This window comes from Meriones unguiculatus, chromosome 14 (genome assembly GCF_030254825.1).
Source record: "Meriones unguiculatus strain TT.TT164.6M chromosome 14, Bangor_MerUng_6.1, whole genome shotgun sequence".
NCBI lineage: Eukaryota > Metazoa > Chordata > Mammalia > Rodentia > Muridae > Meriones > Meriones unguiculatus.
The window spans coordinates 56,187,425-56,207,807 of record NC_083361.1 but is presented as its reverse complement, the minus strand read 5'-3'; the positions used below and the strand labels follow the sequence as shown (position 1 = coordinate 56,207,807).

The 20,383-nt window shown below is 42.4% G+C and overlaps 1 protein-coding gene across 7 annotated transcripts in view; it reads right to left on the bottom strand.

Annotated features, from left to right (window-relative positions):
- Ttc23 (tetratricopeptide repeat domain 23) overlaps window positions 1-20,383 on the bottom strand; it is an 87,023-nt gene that overhangs the window by 30,684 nt on the left and 35,956 nt on the right. For all 7 annotated transcript variants that reach the window (XM_021634669.2, XM_021634667.2, XM_021634663.2 and 4 more), the window contains one exon: window positions 1,083-1,188. In XM_021634669.2, the coding sequence (XP_021490344.1) occupies window positions 1,083-1,188 (106 nt within the window). The remainder of the gene's footprint in view (window positions 1-1,082; window positions 1,189-20,383) is intronic.

Below are 20,383 nucleotides of genomic sequence, written 5' to 3'. Positions count from 1 at the left end.
GCCATTTACTTAAGCTTCTCTAAACTACCTGATACACGCATACTGCCTAGACATTTGGATTGAGTTGGACAGCGGGGATCCTATAGACGCTTAGATGGGCATGACTCTCAAATAATTTTCAATGTTTGATTAAGAATGGTGGAAGTTTCTTTCTCTCATTTAAAGGGTGTAAGACAACAAAAAGCTGCTGAAGACCTTGGCTCTTCGATGGTTTTGAAGGCAAGCCTGATTAACTTCTGTAGAACGCTCAAGGGAAGAGAACTAACCATCCACTTGCCTCCTCCTTCTGGTCAGGCTCTTCCAGGTCTAATAGGGTCAGCCAGGTGGCTGGGAAGATAGTAACCTACGGAACGCCTGTATCAGCACCTGTTTGGACCAAGCCCCGCCTTAGTCTATTGACTTTTCAGAGCAATAGACTGCTCCTTGGGGCTTTCCCTTCATCACCTAAGTTTGGCCTGCTACTTGGACTCCTGCTTCCTGAACTGACCCCATGGCCTCCCAACACTGATTTCTGGTGCCTTGGAATCAATTTTATTCATGATGATTTCTATCTGATATCTTGGAATATACCTATAGGTTTTTTTGTATAAGGCATATACCATTTCTGACTAGTTTGGTGACAACAAAATCATTAGTGTTTGTGCTTCCTGTCACACAGGATGCCAGGCTGGCAGAGTAGGGAGTCCCCAGATCTCATGTTCTAACTCTCCTATCAAGATAAGAAAATGCATCTTGAGGGGCAGCTGCTTCTTCTTGAAATCCTGAAGCTGTGTATATTCACCCTGGCTGAAAACTCTGCTGAGAGAGCCCAGAGTTCACAGCTGCTGCCCTGACAGACCAACAGCCTTTAAAATAGTTGCCTTGGAAAGCAGGGATGTCCCTCTCAGCTGTGCACGTGTTACCCATTGTTCAGAGCGGTGTTTTGGATGAAGAGTGACATCCTGAAGGGGAAGGGGTTAGAGGACAGGTAGAGGAAAGCTCAGGGAAGCTGCACAGAGTATAGAGGACCCTTGCCACCGCCTCACCCACCCCTGACACACGCACAAGCCATTTGTGTAGTGGGGATGGGGGTCTGTTCTCACCATGGTGGTTGTGCATCCCAGAAGCAACGGCAGCCCGGGCAATAGAGTGTGCGGAGTCTGCAGCCTCTGACGGGGAGGGATCTTTACTCAGGACGATGAGATGTGCCTGTCAGCACGAGAGAAGAAACACGTTGTTGACATGCTTGGCAGCAGCAATAGGGAACTGTCCTTGGAGTGATAAGCAGGAAGCCAAGGAAAGTTCCAGCAAGCTAGAGGGGATGATTTATGAAGCAGTGCCATTGACTTTTGGGACTTTGAAAAGCATTGGGTGGAGGCCAGGACCCTGGATGCTGAATCCATTCGGCTAGAAACTGTCGCTGGAGCCTACCCTAAAATAAATTTGAGTGAGCAAGGACAATGACGATGGGGATGGGGGAGGTGAGTTTCAAGAAGTGAAAAGTACCAGTACTAAGAGGTGCAGAGGAAGCAGGGAACCCAGCTCCTGGCCTATTGTTCAGCCTAGAATGTGGATCCTGGCCCCAGAGTTGCAGCCTGGTGTCTGATCACCAAGTCCACCGGCCTGCCATTGCGTGGAGAGCTGCTCAGTTTCTTTGTAATAAAGTTTATTGTAACATTGCTTAGTGAGCAATGGCACGTGCCTTTAATCCGAGCACTCAGGAGGCATAGGCAGGAGGATCTTTGTGAGTTTGAGGCCAGACTGGTCTACAGAATGAGTTCCAGGACAGGCAGGACTCAAGAGAGAAACACTGTGTCAAGAAGAAAAAAACAAAACAAAACAAAAAAACCCTGCTTAATAAAAATGGTATTCTAATAAACAAAATAATAAAATATTTTCACGTAAAATATAAAATATAACCCTTCAAAGAAAATGTTACCAATCATCTTCCTGCCAGAATTTTAAGTTGAAAAATATTGGGGCTAGAGAGATGGCTCAGGTGTTAAGAGCACATACCGTTCTTGCAGAGGACACAAGTTTGATTCCCAGCACAGACATCAGGCAGCTCACAACTGCTTGTAACCCCAGCTCTAGGTGATCTGATATGCGCGCGCACACACACACACACACACACACACACAATGAATCAATCAAGCAATCACACACACACACACATACACACACACGCATGCATACACACAGGCACATGCTAATTAAAGTTAAAAAAATACTGTGAGTAATATGTTTACATCCCTCCAACACTCACTTAAAGAATGCCTACAGCAGGAAGGCAGGGACAGGCTGTGCACAGCCAGGGAAAACTGGGATAAATGTGGTGAATTGATACAACACGCTCAGTAGAGATAGTAGGCAGTATGGGATTGCTGCCAGAGTGCATTTTCATTACTTTTCTTACTGTGGCAAAATACTTGACAAAAACAACTTATTTTAGCTCATAGTTCAACAGTGAACACAGTCTCTCATGGTGGGAAGGTGACGTGACAGAAGTGGGAGGCCTTTGGTCACACTGTGTTTTCTGTCATGGAGAAAGACAAAGGTTCTGATGTTCATCAGGCTTTCTCTGTTGCCCTCTCTGTTCTGCCTGGACCCTGGTGTGTGGGAGGAAGCCAACCACACTCTCTGCCCCCATTACACCTCTCTGGACACCACCTCACAGATGTGTCCAGAGGTGTATCTGCTAGGTACTTCAGCCAAGGCAACAATGAAGATTAAACCTCCAGAGAGAGAGAGAGATTGAGAGAGAGAGAGAGAGAAAGAGAGAGAGAGAGGAGAGAGGAAAATGCTAGACTGGGCAAACAGAATGCACCAACAAGCACAGCAGTTTAGCTCTTTCTCGTGTGTGATAGAACACTTCACTTTTGGGGATACTTTCTATGGTCTTCAATTTATATATGAAAACTAAGAGTGCTGAGAGGGTCTGGACTATTCCTCAGAGGTACACGTGTTAAAGGCTTAGTCCCTGCTTAGTGCTACTGAGAGGCAGTGGACCCTTTGAAGGGGTGGGGCCCAGTGGGAGGGTTTAGGTCGCCAGAAGCATGCTCTGAGAGGGGACTGTGGAACTCCAGGCTCTGCCTCTTTCTGTTTTTCTGGCCACCATGAAGTTAGCAACACGAACTCCAGCCTTCGAAATTGTGACTCAGATAAACTTCCTTTTTTTTTTTTTTAATGGACAGTCTCAAGTATGCATTACAATAGCAGAGCACTAGCGGGGCAAGCAGTCCAGATCTGTCCCGGAAGAGGATGAAGACATGCTCTGACTCTGACACTCTGACTTCAATACTGCTGGCTGTACCATCCACGTCCCGGATGCTGCTGTTCCTCCGCCAGCCATGATGTGGAACAAGGCCGACTGAGGGAGCACGCTGGAGCAGCTCTAACTTAAGAAGTGACGCCATCCCAGGAAGGCCTTATAGTCTGCATCAAGCATGACTCACGCTCTGAATGTGGCGCTGAGGTTATAGTTGAGGCAGAGGTGTGCTGTAACACGCAACAGCCTCGGGTGTTAGAACCTAAGCTGTCAGCACAAGGCTTGTGTGGTAGGGGAAAGAGCTCGGATTGACTGCCCAAGCCACCCCAGCTGGCAATGGCGGTTGCTGCTCTATTGGAACACCCAGAATTCTTAAGCATGAAGAAGGCTTAGACTTAAAACAACTTTTCTCACTTCCGGAGTTCTCCAAAAATAACTAAACGAGGGATCTGGGGAAGCCCAGAATAGTCACTAGCTTCAATTTGGCACAAAAAGCCCAGTCGTGAACTATGATTTGAAATACTACTGAAATAATAGGTATTTCAAAATACAGTTTCATGGACTACAAAAGCTGAAGGGTAGAGTCAAGCTATCAAGTGTTCAGTGTTTGCAGGAAGAAAACAAAGAGAAAAAAACTATCCCCTAAAGGACCCTATGAGGGCAGACTGTGAGTCCCCTCACCTCCACCCTGGCATCCTCCCCCACAGTCCTTACTGGAGAGCTCTCTGCAGGGTGCTCAGGAAGGCTTTCCTGGGCTCTTTACAGAGACTCAACACACTAACACATGCCACTTCAGATGGAGGAAAACTCAAATGTAAAGATCTTCTGTTTCCTTTCTAGTCTCTATCACAACTCAAGGAGAGGCAATAAATCTGCTTATCACAATTTTTTCAGGTGAATAAATTACATGTTCTGAAAAGAAAAAGAGTTGCTTTTTGACTGGACGCAAAAAAGTGACACTTGCCAGTAGTGAAACAACAGCCAAACACCCACTTACAAGAGCAAGAAAACAAGTCCTAAGCGCTGAGAGCGGCGGTTCTCAACCTTCCTAACGCTGCGACCCTTTACGATGGTTTCTCGCACTGTGGTGACCCCTAACCACAAAATCATTCTCATTGTACTTCCTAACTGTGATTTTGCTACTGTTATGAGTTATAATGTAAATATACAATAGGTAGGATGTTTGAAATCCTACTAACTGTAGTTCAGCCAACGAAGGGGTCACAGCCCACATGGTGAGAACAGCTGGCTAAGGGGGTCTGAACACATCACAGTTATCCTGACCTCCGCACTCTCCTATGTGAGACACCGGCAATGTCTAAGCAGGCATTGACTGTTTATTTCTGAAACTCGGCTTCTGATCTAATGTATTATTTGGTGTTCAAGAAGCTTTGTAAAAGCACATGCTGGAGGACAGGAGGAGTGCTGCAGAACACCCAGGGTGTTTAAAATGTGTCAAATTAGCATCTCACTTATTCAGGAAAATTTCATTCATTTCAGCTTAGTTTAATGTATTCCTATTTGGCTCAGTGTTATTTTAATTTTGAAGTGCTTTCCACTTGCCAGATATTGTGCTAACACCAGGAGTTCACACACAAAAATATCAAGCTGATTTCAGCTATAAAGGAGATCACAGATGAACCACAAAATGTGGGGTGGCTAGATTTGTGTAGACATACAGACACTTCTTACTCTGTTTTTACACTCAGCTAACATCCTCTATGCATTTCAGCTGTTATAATTTTTAGGAGATATTGGAGAGAAAAGATGGCACCTGTATACAGGTTAAGCAATAGAACACGCATGGATGTCCCACCCCAAGGCCACGGGTTTTCTGTCTATGTTATGTTCTATGTAAATGGAAAGATGAGGGGTAGAGGAAAGTACAGAAGCTTTCAGCCACCTCAGTGACACATAGGGAGGATCGGAGAAGCCCCCTCTACACTCCTTCCACGGTCCAGGCCTTGGTCAGTCAGAGAACTCTTGGATCCTGAACTGCATCGGCCTCCTGGTGCAGAGCAGGACTAAGCAGCACAGAGAACGTACAGAGGAATGGAAGGAACAGCTTAAAGCAACCACAGTCCTGACTCACGTTGTGCCTCTCTGGCTTTTGACGGCCTCATTTTCTTCTCTATGCCAGGCTCGACTGCCCAGGGTTCTCTTTGCACACTTGATGTCAGAACTGGTCACTCAGTGCCACCTCTGGATCCTCCACCTCACAGGAACTGTGGCTCTATTACATCTAGACAGCGTCTTGAGCTGTCCTCAACTGTCCCCATGTGTCATCTCATGTGTTCCCTTCTCTTCAGAGCACAGTGTCTATTGTCTATCAGAAAGCCCTCAATTCCCCCAAGCATAATCTGAGATGGTGAAGATGGGATCCATCTAAGTATCCATTAGTAGGAAAGCAAATGTATTTTGGTTTGTTAGTACAATACTTTGTCTCCTTGGGCCTATATTAACCTGGTTACATTTCAGAAACATAGAAAAGGCAAATTGCAAAGGGATGAAGACACCATAGCACTAGTATTTTCAACTCTCTTTTCCTCAAGGACCGATTCTTATCCTGAATAAAACCATCCCTGGTTCCCTGACATCGGGGAAGAGAAGCACTTCTCCCACTGATGTTGCTGGAGCATCCTGGAGGCCAGGGCTCCCTCTTCCATCTGGCTTCTGTAGAGGATCTCCATGGGACATGAAGGACTGGTAATGAGGACTGAGGAAGCCAGCACTCAGGGCCCGGAGGACACAAAAAGTAACTGACAAGGATGGCGATTTTGCAGTCCTATGGAAGCGTGGCCACAGCTTTAGAACAATGCTGTGAGGAAGTGAATCTACAACCTTGCTGCACACTGAATTCAGGGCAAGGTGACAGTGAGCACAGTGACAAGCGTCCTGCTCACCTCTGCTGACTCCCTGAGCACAGGCATTAGCCCCACCAGCGGGCACTCTGTGACACCATCTCACCAGCCCCTTCACCTCAGTACTTCCTAATCTCCCCAGGGCGGGGCTTTCCCTTCTTATCTCCTTTTCTGTAGTTTATTTATTTATTTTTGTTCTTCAGTGCCTTATAGTGATACATTTTTATCAGCTGTCATTCTAGGGTTGAGGAAGAATGCTAAATGTACTCAGATTGGACTTTTAAAAGTTTAACTGGGTTAAGAATATTAAAATAATCTTTAATATCTCAATAACCGAGATTATTATTGAAAAAACTCATTTAGGAGAGTAGCCACGACCAATTACCTCAGTCCCTGTGAAGTAACAGTGGGTGTTTGTTCTAAGATCTCAGGTACATTTCTGAAGGAAACCACAGATTCCTCTGTTCTGATCCATCTGCCAATAGGCAGAGCCAGAGCTGGCTGACTCTTATCTTACTGGGCCTGCTGCCTCCCATCTGTAAAATGCACAATACTCCTTGAGGAAGAACTGGGTGGCTAGTGAAACAAAACGAAACAAAACAGTATTTCTATTTATGCAGAAACACTGAGGAACAGGTACCTGGGTGACTGGGGAAAATTTTTTCCCCTCTGCCTTATAATGACTAGGGGATCACAGATTCAGAGGGAAATGTTTTCTTCTATAGCTAAGTGCAGGGTAAGTGTACAAGTAGCTCAGGGTACCTCTGTGGACTTAAAACATATTTGCCTGGGCAATGAGTTGGTAACCAATGGGGTTGGTAACCAAGTCTCAACTTAGCAATGAACAGTTAAAGCAGAGGCTGGGGAGAAGGGACCAATAATGAGTGTGGGAAGTATGGCATTAGACAGGTTCTACACAAGCTCTTGCTTAACCCCAAAGGACCAGTGACAGGTATTGCCAGTTCACGTTAGAAGTGAGGAAGTGAAAGATCAAGGTCACATGGTCGGCACAGGGCAGAGTCAGCCTAAGACCTACAAAACACAATTGCATGCTATCTTGGCCCAAATCGGTATCAAACCAATCAAAATTACGGAAAGATGACTTTCTTATCAGTGTAATAGAAAACTATTTAAGGGTCAGTAAACAGGGCTGATAAGTGATGGACTCTGCCAAAAACTAGGATAAACTGGCCAGGAAATAGTGAGGTACCAGTAAGTGGATACCCAGGTTGCTCCTGAGGGCCGTGGAAGCAACAGTGCAGAAGAGAAAAAAGTGTGTGTGTGTGTGTGTGTGTGTGTGTGTGTATGTGTGTGTGTGTAACAGGCATCACTGTGTCTCCACCTTCTGCTTTAATTCAAGTTCCTGCCTTCATTTATGAGCTCAGGCACGAGCTTTGCTCAGCTTATTTATAACGACCAGCTTTCTGTCTCCACCCTGCCACAGACAGCCAGTCCATCTTTAGCTTTGGGATGACAGCCTTACGCAAGATAGGTCAGGTTACAGGGCAAGGTGGCTACTTCCTTTCCTCCCAGGCGCTGTCCACTAGGGAAGCCTTTTCTGAGGGGCTGGGCAGCTGGAGAGACCAAGCAAAGGATAGTCCTGGGAACCTCGGGGGGATTAGATGAACGGGAAGTCACCAGGAGTAGACAACATCTAAAATGGGCGCCCCGGATGAGGCCCATTTCTTTTAATAGTCACAGAGAGTACTTAGTGGCTTTCCTCCAAATGTCAGTTTTATCTCCTCCAAAGGGCTCTGGAGAAGAAGTCCAGTTATCTATAGGGATTAGCACCTTTATGTAGGTACCACACCAGAAAATAGTCATGCCAAGGGTCTATTTTCTTTTGTTTGTAAGTATGAGCTTTCTTAAAACTTAACTAGATTTTAAAGGAATATAAAATTTTTAAAATCTTAAAATTTTAAGTGGTCAAAAAGAAGAAACAAACTAAAGCAAAATAAGACAAAAAGCTTCCTCCCTTCTGTTTCCATGCTCATCCTTCCTCCCACTCCTAATCTGTATCCTTATCATCAATCACTATGAACTGCTTCCTGTGCAGCATTCCGGAAATAATGCATGTAAACAAATACATGTCTACACCCACATACACATTCTAACACACATTTAACACCCACATTTAAACACACACACACACACACACACACACACACACACACACAGGTACCATCACAGTGTGTACTTGCCCCTCTTGGCTTCATTTCCCAGGTCACTCTGGCCTGCTAGGGGCCAGTTAGTAAAACAGCCATTCTTTAATAACAGTTGAGGTTGAGGATTAACTTTAAATGGCCTTTTTCCATTTGTTGTCTTTTCTGTAAATTGTTCTTGTCTTTTGCCCATATTATCTATAAGTTATCTTTTTCATTCAGATAGTGTAAGACTCTATATTTTCCCTTTGACATTTTTTAACTTCAGAAATACTGTCACAGAGTGGCACTCTTTCATTTTTCATGCTGTAAAACCCTCTTTCCTCCTGATCTCTTCATCTTCTTTTTACTCTGTCTCCTAATCTATTTCCATATGCAAATATACAAAAAGAAGATGTCAACACTGGACACCATGGGAAGAAAGTGTCAGCATTCTGACAGAAATAAAGATATTCTGTAGAGACTATTGAGCCCCTGCCTTTGGCTACCAGACCATGGAAACAATGGAATTGCCCCAGGACTCTCACGTTGAAAGAAGAAAAAGTGTAGAGTTTTGATGCCAGGCACAGGGGACCTTGTCTCTTGGAAAGAGATTTGCAAGTTGTCAGACTACCTTGCAGGAGAGAGTACAGCCAAGACCATGGTGATGGGCAGGACACAGCTTGGCCGGAGCTACTTAGTGATGCAGAGTGCTTGCTTTCCAATTAAACCTGACTCCCATTTTAGGACCTGGAAGATGGACTTCAGGCAGGGGTGTCACTGGATCTTTGCTCCTTTTCCCTAAGTAGCCACACTGATTAAGCCTCCTTTTTCTGCTTTTCACAGTTATCCTTGATTGGACTATTGAGACCAGATGGATGGCTGAACTTGGCTCGTGAGGGCCCTGTCAGAATGCCAGCTCTGTCACATTGTTCCTTAAGAGCAACAACAATCTTCTCCTTTACGGCACCTACATTTATGTCATACTTAGAATTTTGTGTAAAGAATAAAACCTTTGTTAGTTTTTCAGAGATTTGAAATTTTTAAAAAACTTATTTATTTATTCATTTTACATCTTGATTGCAATGTCCCTTCCTCTCAGTTTTCCCCCTCACACACCTCTCCCCGAGATCTGAAATTCTTAAAATGAGCCTTATTCAGATTATTTCTAATAAGTACTGGTCTAACTGGATGTCTACATGTAGAAGAATGCAAAAAGATTCATATTTATCACCCTGCACAAAACTCAAGATCAAGTGGATCAAAAACCTCAACATAAAACTGCGTATACTAAATCTAATAGAAGAGAAAGTGGGGACGAGTCTGGAAGTCATGGGTACAGGACTCAACTTTCTGAACAGAACACCAACAGTGCAGGCACTAGATGAACAAGTAGTAAATGAGACCTCATGAAACGGAAAAGCTTCTGTAAGGCAAAGAACATTGTGAAGAGGACAAAAAGTCAGCCTACAGAATGGGAAAAGACTTTCACCAATTCTACATCTGACAGAGGGCTAATATCCAAAATATATAAAGAACTAAAGAATTAGACACCAACAAACCAAATTATCAAATTAAAAAATGGGGTACAGAGCCAAAGAGAGAATTTTCAACAGAGGAATCTCTAATGGCCAAGAAGCACTTAAAGAAATGTTCAAAGTTCTTAGTCATCAGGGAAATGTAAATCAAAATGACTCTTAAGATTCCATCTTACACCCATCAGAACTGCTACGATCAAACTCTCAAGTGACAGCACATGCTGTCGAGGATGCAGAGCAAGGGGAATCTTCCTCCATTGTTGGTGGGAGTGCAAACTTGTACAACCACTGTGGAAATCAACCTGGCACTTTCTCAGAAAATTGGGAATAGATCTACTTGAAGACCCAACTATACCATTCCCGAGCGTATACCCAAAAGCTGTCCCAGCATACCACAGGAAACTTTTTATGTTCATAGCAGCTTTATTTGAAAAAGCCAGAAACTGGAAACAACCTAGATGTCCCTCAACTGAAGAATGGATAAATAAAATATGGTACCCTTACACAATGGAAAACTACTCAGCTATTAAAAAGAAAGAAATCATGCAATTTTCAGGCAAATGGATGGAACTAGAAAAAATTGTCCTGAATGAAGTAACCCAGACCCAGAAAGATATGCATGATATAAACTCACTTATAAGTAGACATTAGCCATAATGTATAATATAACCATGCTACAATCCACAGACCCAAAGAAGCCAAGGAGGGCTTAATGGAAGATGCTGAATCTTACTCAGAACAGGAAATAAAATAGACATCAAAGTAGAACTGGGTGGGAAAGGGGGTTGGGAGGGTAACAGGGGTGAGGATCAGGGTTGGGGGCTGGGGGAAGGACCAGGAAAGAGAATGGAAATTGGTGGTAGTGGGGCATCTCTGGGACAGAGAAGGCTCCTGGGAATCAATGGTGGTGACCCTAGCTAAGACTGCTAGCAGCTGGGTTAAGGACCACCCCTGTAGCCAGGTGGGACTTCCAGTGAAGATTGGGGGACACCACCCATGAAACCTTAGACCCAAAATTTGTCTAGCCTACAAGAAGTGTAGGGGTAAAATAGAGCAGCAATGGAGGGAATGGCAAATCATTGAGCTCCACCAATGGATCTAGCCCAACCTGAGATCCATTCCATGGGAGGAAGCCAACCCCTGTCTGCTCTGATTGCAGTCAGGAACTAGCATAACTATCTTCTGACATGTTTCATCCAGCAGAGGATGGTAACATGCAGAGACCCACAGCCAAACAATAGGCAGAGGTAGGGGAGTTCTATGGAAGAGAGGAAGGAAGAATAGAGGGAGCTAGAGGGGTCAGGAACATCACAGGAAGACTTACTGAGTCAACTAACCTGGGCCCATGATGGCTCACAGAGACTGAACTACCAACCAAAGAGCAGGCATGGGCTGGGCCTAGACCCCTTACACATATGTAGCAGATGTGCAGCATGGTCAATAACGGGTCCCCTAACAATGGAAGTAGGAGCTGGTTGTCTCTGACTCTGTTTCCTGCCCCTGGATCCCTTTCTCCTAGCTGGGCTGCCTTGTCAGGCCCCAGTGGAAGAGGATGCTGTGACTTGAGGTACCTGGGTGGGTTGATAGCTCTTGGGGGCCTTCTCTAAGGAGGAGGGGAATGGAGGGAAGGGGGATTTGAAGGGGAGACTGGGAGGAGAGGAGGAAGGGGTCTAGGATCAGGCTGTAAAGAGATTAAATAAATGGGGGAAAAAAGACTTATACCTGTGGTAAATCCACAGCAGATGCTCACGTGGTGGGAAGTGCCGCCACCCACAGAGCACCCAGAGCCAGGTGTTTAGCATCTAGCTGTCAGAGCCCTGGCTGACCACAGCTGGGGACTGAAGCCATGTCTTCTGGCCCTACTGCCTTTTGTAGAGAAACTGACAAATGCTCTGATTTCATATGTTGCAAATCAAAGTTCCCTACTTTTGCAGCTGAGCTGCCCTGAAAATTGAACAAAAGAAACATGCCACTCAAGTGTCAGAGGTGTGAAACAGCAACTCCAGTCAGCAGAGCCGGGGTCTTTATCCCCTGCAAACAGACCAAAAGTAGCTGCTCTCACATGGATGAAATCTTGTGATTTTTTTTTCTCTAGATGATAAAATTTAAAGGTGTGGTTACTAAAATCTGTCACCGAGGAGTCTCACAAGCCCACCGACCTGTCACAGAGGGCGGAGGGTGGCCAGCACTCTTTTAAGTTCCTGAGCCTTTTCTTGTGCAGTAGCTCTGCAGGGATCCCTTTATTTTTTTCATCTTAATGGGCTACTTTAAAAAATACTGTGGAACTTTTCTGCATTCTCCTGAAGCTAAAATGTTTTTTCTCTGTGTTTTTCTCACTCCAAAGGAATGAGGAAAGAAAACCAACTGCGAAGATAACAAGACCTCTTTGTGTGTATTTAATAAATGCCTATTATTCGTGGTTTCCTTGGAGACCTGTGGCCACTCTGTTGCCTTCCATACCTCAGGTAAATCTCCTTAAAAAAAGAGAACAGTGATAAGTGTTTAATAATTACTATAAATAAGTAAAAGCAGCTTACCCTGGCAGTGGGCCTTTGAGTTCACAAAGCACTTAGTGTTTTGAAACTTGGAGCAATTCTGTGAAGTGGAAAGTGTCTTTGTAGATTCACAGTTGCTGAAGAGGCTGGGTGACTAGCCTATAATCAAAGAGCTGCTAAACAGAGAGTTTGGACTCCCAGCCTGATTTTCTGACCTCAAATTCGATGTTATTTTGGGTTTGCCAAGTCTTTTTTTATTTAAAACATTCTTTAATCTTTATTAGCCTCAATAAATAAAAATAATAGTTAACCATCAAACTTGCCAAGTATTCTAAATGCAAGTGAATTCCTCTGCCATCCGGGCAGAGATAAACCTTACAACCTAAATAAAACATCTAAATGCAATAGAAGATAAAAATCTGAACACACCGAGACAAATAAACCAGAATAGAAAAATCACCAATAAGCTCAGCAAGGTTGCAAGGTTGCAATACACAAGATGAGCATTAAAAGGCATTTAGTTTTTTCTATGATACCAGTGAATACACAGAAAAAGTTACGAAAACTCCTTTTTTCTTATAGCAGCATCAAATACAATAAACACATCTGGCAAGGTGGCTTGGCACATAAGAGCTTTTGCCAAGCAAGCCTCACACTCTGAGTTTGGTCCCAGGATCCCAAAAAGAGGAAGAAGAGAACACTTTTTGAAAAGTTGTCTTCTGACCACCATATGTGTGGCTGTACTCACACATATACATCACACACACACACACACACACACACACACACACACCAATGCACACGATAATGAATAAAAAATTAAAACAACAACAAATACTTGGGTATGAGTTATCCAAAAAGGTGCAAAACATGTAACTCTAAGGGCAGGGAGATGGCTTAGTGAGTAGGAGGACTTGTAGAAGGATGAGGACCTGAGATTAGAACCCCAACATTCATGCAAGTTATCAGGCATGGGTACCAGTGAGAGACACACACAGTCACAGGCACACACATATGTACTGTACACAACACATTCATACAAAACACACACACCAAAACAATAACCAAACAAGACCACTTATACTCTTAAAGTTACAAAACATACTGAAATGTGGGGGTGGGGGGTGGTACAGACCTTTAATCCTAGCACTTGGGAGGCAGAAGCCCGTGAATCTCTAAGTTTGAGGCAAGAGTCCATAAAGTGAGTTCCAGGACAGCCAGGACTACACAAAGAAACCCTATCTCACAACATCAAAAACAAAGAAACAAAAAACTCAAAACAAAAATAAACATTATGAAATAAACAAGACCTAAGTCTTCTTGGAGAGATATCTATGTTTTCGAATCTAACAAGCTATTGCTAGAATGGCAACACTTTACCTCTTAAACGAGGATTTAACGCAATGTCTTTCAAAGTTCCAGTAGAATTTTTTGTGGGGGAGAGGTGCAGAAATTGACAGGATGATCCTAAAATTCACATGAGAACCTGAGAGGTCTACAATAGTCAAAACATTCTTGAAAAGAAATAACATAGTAAGAGGATTGCAGTTACTGATTGTAAAACTTAGGTCAATAGAATAGAGTTGATAGTCTGCAAGTAAACCCTGTTACTGTGGCCATTTGATTTTGACAAGCATGATTCTGACAAGGTAGTTTCCATGGTGAAAGTATAAGCTTCTCACTAAAACGTGTGCTGACATAGGCAGACAGCCAAGAGCAAAGACTGGAGTTGACCTCTTATGGCAGACCACACAAGAAACTCAAAGACCTTATGTGTCAGAACTGAAACCTGGGAACTACTTTAAGGAAACATAGATACAAGTCTTCATGAAGATTATCCAGTGTATTCTTAGATGTGAAGCTAAAAGCAGAAGAGACAAATTAGACTTAATTAAGAGTAAACGATTTTGCACTTGGAAGGACACCATTAAGAAAGTGAATAGAAGAAAACATTTCCACTTCCTGTCTGACTGGCAGCTAGGCTCTAGCATCGGGATATAAAAACAACTCCCAAATAAGAATGTAAAGACAAAGAACTGTCTAAAATGGGCACATGATTTGAATCAACATTTGCCCAGTAAAGGTATAAAAATGGCCAACAAGCATAAAAAGATAAACAACTAGTAATGAAGGAAATTAAAACTTAAAATAGCACTTTACTCAATAGTACAGCTACAATTAAAAACACAGACAACAAGATGTATAGATGAGGACATAGAGAAGTTGCAGCTCTCATGTTGAAACACCTCATCAGTAGGACTATAAAACACTGAGGTCATGCTGGAAAACAGCCTAGTGGCTACTCAAAGCTTAGCTGGTTACCATGTCACTCAGTGGCTACTCCTAGAGAAATGAAAATGTGGTCTGTATAAAACTTGAGTATAATTTCTTATACAGCACTAATTATAACATCCCCAAAGCAGAAACAACCCAATGTCTATCAAATGGTAAGTTGATAAAATCTAGTATATCTATATAGCAAAAGGAGTGAAATACAAACAGATGCTAAATATGAATAAACCATGAATATATTAAGTCAGACACAACTGGCCATATATTGTCAGACTCTGTTTATGAAATGTCAGAACTCTACATAGAAAGTAAACTGATAGGTGCTAGGAGGAAGGAATGAAAAATGACTGCTAATGGCTTTATTGTTTCTAAAAAAAAAACTCTATGGAATTGGACAGTGGTTTAAAAAATTTGCAAATATAAACACCACTAAATTATATACTTTAAGAGAATAGCTTTAATGTTGTATAAACAATCTCAATAAAAATGAGCAAAATTTAAAAACAAATGACAGTTTGAGTAAAAATATTTACAACATGTATTGGATACCAGGATCAATATTATAATATATAAAGAACCTTTAACAGCTATGAAAATCTAGATCAAAAATCCTATTTATAAACTGGCAAATGATATGAGTAAGTCACACAAAAAGACAATTCACAGAAAAAAATAGAGTGCCTTTAACATATGAAAAGATATTCAACTCCAGTTTTAAAAATAGAAATGCAGATTTAAGCTATACTGAAATGTCATTTCTCACCCATCAGATTGGAACTAACTTGAAAGCTTAACAATACACTTTGTTGAAACAGGCTGTGGGGGAACTGGTGTTCTTATACACATGAGTAGGAATACAAATGTTATGTGCCCCTGAAAGGCAGTTCAGAAGTATAGCACAACTGAAAACAAGAGAAAAATTCTGCAATAATATAAAACCACTGAAGTATCCTGTACTGGATCTAATAGCCTCACTCTGTGGTGCTTTGCATGAGAATGGTCCTCATAGGCCCATATATTTAAACACTTGGTCCTCAGAGAGTGGAACTATCTGGGAAGGATTAGGAGGTGTGACCTTGTTGGAAGAGGTGTGTCACTGGGAGTGGACTTTGAGGTTTCAAAAGCCCATGCCCTTCCCAGCCAGCTCTCTCTCTGCCTCATGCTGTATATCATATATATTTGTTACTTACTTGATGGGAAAGTGGGAGCTTTCCTAATAGCAGAATGTCAACTGATAAATGCAGTAGGAAGGATAGAAGTGAAAACCAGAAGTTTACAGCTATGACAGTTAAGAATCTGTCAGGAAGGAGTTATCAATAGATGTTAAACTTGGAAATATTTGACAAGGAGAAGAATATAGAATGCTAATTGGGTCAATGGGAGGAGACAGTCATTACACAGTGGAGAAACTATGTATCATCATGACAGGGTGATGAATGTCATCAATGTAGGACAGATGGGCACAGAGCCTCTGGATGCAATATGCATCCTCCTTGTAGTGTTCTGTTGGGGCACACATCACTCAGATCTAGTCACGAGAACACACCAGACAAACTCGAACTGAGAAACAAAAAGCTGGCACAGAGGTGCAGATATTTAAATCTCAATGTCATAAAAGACAGAGTCTAGTGAAAAACTATTCCAGATTAAAGACCAGAGTCATGATACCTAATGTAACACATGATCCTTTACTAGGTCTGTATTGGATAGAAAATTATGATGGGCAGAAGGGAGCTAAGCAACAAAGTGGAATGTGGCCCATGCCAATATTAAACCTTCTAAGTTTCATAAGTCTATTATGGCTATTCTTGTCCTTACAGAACACACTGAAATATCTGGGAATAAGGGGACATGAAAATTTCCAAATGCCTTAAAATGTTATTATACTTTGATACAACTTGAGTGCATGTATGTGTAAATATAGGGACATGCAGGTACCATGACCTACATGTGGAGGTCAGAGGACAAATCGTGAAGGTGGGTTCTCTCCTTCCACCATGTGAGTTTCAGGGACCAAACTCAGGTCTTCATGCTTGGTGGCACTTTTACCTACCGAGCCTCCTCCCTGACCCCTCCAAAGTACACAATTATCCCTTTGACTACATATGGATAGGTACGTATGTGTTTAAATGTATACCAACATAGGCAGATAGGAAAAAGAAATACAGAAAAGTTCTATAAATGCTGAATATGGGTTTCACAAACAAGAGGCACTAGTTAATTCATTTCCCACTCATACAGTGCCAAGGTCTCTTGAGAGTGAAAAGCTCCGGTATTCTGGGACGTCATATTCACAGGTGATTCCCTTTTCTGGTATATGCTTTTAGACATGTAAACCAATGGTTCCTATATGTGGCCTACCTAACTCCAGTGCCTCACAGACTATTTCCCCTCTCAAGAAAAAAAAAAAAATCCATGTTGCCATGTCTACCACACTGTAAAACAACGTAATTGATTGTTGGGTTTTAACTAGCGTTTATTTATTTAGGCATTTTACTTACTTATTTATCTGGATTCCATTTAAGCACACACACCTTTTCTAGGAAGACTCAGCAACTCTGGGGCTATACTAGCACACTATGGAACGTGGCTTGGAGATGCTTCTCCAACCCGAACTCAAGTTGCACACCAGCAATACTGGGTCCTCTAGAAGCCGCTTTCATCCTAGTGAGTTTTGTTGCATTATGGCTGAACTAATCTGAACACAGTATCAATTGATATATTTCTTTGGAGTTTTAGATGGCTGTATCCATACATCCAACAACAGACAAATAGGAATTTGAAATCATAATTATAACAACACTTGCATTACCATCACTGCAAATTAAAATCTTTAATACAACTTCATTCAAAACCTGATTCCAAACTGAAATCTAAAAAGAAACAAACAAACAAAAAACCAAGTAAAACCTCCATGTGACAAATTATAAAACTGCAACAGTGATAAAAGAAAGTTTTTGAAAGAACCACCCAGAGATGTTCTGTGTTTACAGATAGCAGGATGCAATGCTATTAAGATATCAATTCTAGAGATGGAGCACAACCCTAATCAAAATGTAACTGAGCTGTTTCATGGTGACTGACAAGTGATCCTAGAGGTTCTATGAAAACAAAGAAGACTGAAAACAGCCATGACTGCACTAACAGAATGAAAAGTGGAGCCCGGCACTCCCTGATGGGGAAACAGGGTGACACAAATAGGTCAGCAGAACAGAGTTCCGAGTTCAGAGCTCGGCCCACATGAATGCTGATCTTTGAAGAAAGCCCAAAAGCAACGTAATGGAGAACAGACAGCCTTTCCTACATATAGGGTAGGGGGTCACTGAACATACAAATGAAATAAAATTAATTTAGCACAAATCTCATATTGTTGATAAAAATTAACTTGAAATGATAATAGATCTACACATAAAACACAAAACTATAGGAAAATCAGCCAGGCATCAAGGCACACACTTTTATTCCTTACACTTGGGGGGCAAGCAAGGCAGATCTCTGTGAGTTTAAGGCCAGCCCAGTCGACAAAGTGAGTTCCAGGACGGCCAGGGTGTGATACAGAGAAACCCTGTCTCAAAAAAATAAGCTTGCGGAAAATCTCAATGACCTTGGGTTCATAAGCTGTCTAGGCTGAGAACCAGAGTTCATCTCCAGAGCCAGCACTGTAGAAGAAGAGACCAGACTCCAGCAAGCTGGCCTTTACCCACACATGTGGCACTGAGCATCTACATATATAAACACACAAAGCAAAAATTCAATTAAAAACAAATTCTTCCTTGATAAGGCAATGCAGGAGAATAAAATGGTAAATCTGGGAGGATTTTTGCCAAAGATACTCAAAATATAGAAAGAAGTCTTAAAACTCAACAAGAAAACCCAATTTAAAAAATAGCCAAGACCTTACTAAACACCTCTCTAAAAAAGATGAGTGGCAAAAATGAAAAATGTCTCCATATGATATGATACGTATATATGTCATATATATATATGATATGACATGATATCATATATCATATCATCAGCAGTACCTACTAAAGTGGCTACATACAGGGCCATGACATCTCCAAACAACATTTTGACTCATTATTGGAGACTTTGAAAAGTCCAAGAGAAACTATAAAGTAACAGAACAGTCTGCATCTTAACTTAATTTTAGGGTGTTGCATGCTCATCTGTGCATAAAGTTACGTGTGTATGGTTACAGGTGGCACAGTATTTAAAGAAATCTGGCCTCTGTCCCCATAAAGTTAGTAACTATCTTCTCACGTAATACGGAGAGTGCATTAAGTGAGAATATAGCCCCTCCCCCCGTGTTTCTGTTTTCTGTGTCTGAGTTCTGAGAGGATGCAGGAAACACAGATTCTCACCATGGCCGGCAGGAACATAAACCCACGTGGCTGCTCTCTGAAGGCATTGTGGCGGTGTCTTACAAAATGCTATGATCCAGCATGTACCCAAGAGTGTGGGAAACGTATACCCTTACAGCAACCTGTAGGACTTCTGTAGAGCAGTGTTGTACAGAAATGGGAAAGACAGATTAATCCAGATGTTCTTTGGTAGGTGAATGGGTAAATAAAAGATTCAATGCTAAAATGAAAAGCGTTAAGTCATGAAAACGCAAAGAGGAAGCATAAATGAAACATGAAGAGGCCAGTCTGAACACAAACTATATGATTCTGACTATGTGGCATTCTGGAAGAGGCAAAACTATAGTGCTTAGTGGTTGCTGGAGATTCATGGAGAGGAGGATGAAACAGAAGGGCAGAGAGGACTGTTACAGCAGTTAGGCTATTCTGTATGTATCTGCTGGTGGGTGCCTATCTTTACATAGAATCAGACCCACAGAACTAGCAGTGAACCCTGGTGCAAGCTGTGGGGCTGGGTTCTAATAACATGTTACTACAGGGCCATCACTGATACTAAAATGCCACTCTAATGACCAAATACATCGAAACAACAAACAATAAATAAAAATAAATCTTTGGCAGGATGTCAATATGAATCAAGATTATGAAATATTCATATCCTTCCTTTCAGCAGATTCACTTCTGGAAGCTGACTAAAGCACATAATTTTTACAAAAGAATATCAAGAATTATTGATACTGACACATAGAAAATCACATACCAGCCAGAGTTCCTACAGTCAATAAGCGTTGCCACACCACCACAGTGAACTAAGCCAGAAACCTTATAAAACTCAACTCTATCTCTTTTGCTTACCTGCAGAGACCGCCACCCGGCCTGTCATTCAGCCCTACTGCTCCCATCTTTCAAGTCTGTCCACATCTGTCCATTTTCACAGGCCTCCTGAATTCAGGCCTAGACTGCTGTGGTCCCCTACAAGCCATTCCCCTGCTTATATCCTTTCAGACTGATAATTTGATGTCAGTCTCCCTGCATGAAAACCTCCAACTGCTGTCAGGAGGAAGCTGACGCTCTTTACAGGTAGGGCTTTCAAGGTCTTATCAGAATGATGCTCATCTACTGTTGTCATCACCCTTATGGCCCTGGGCATGACATCACACTTGAGTGGCCGATCTTTTGTCTCCCCTTTTATGTAGGTCTTTTGGGCTAGTCTTCTTCACCTTCCAGTACTTTAGAAGCTGGTACTAAGTGAGCCATCCTCTCCCAAGACAACCACCAAGCCCAGGTGGGTGTGTCCTATAACTCCCACCCCCAAATCTCCAACTTGCCCTTTTCTGCCTCACAGACATCACAGACTCATTATCCAACCTCACTCACCTCACCCATTAACCCTGGCCCTCCACAGGAAATAGCAGAAGCATCGCAGCAGCGGTCTGTACTCCTGG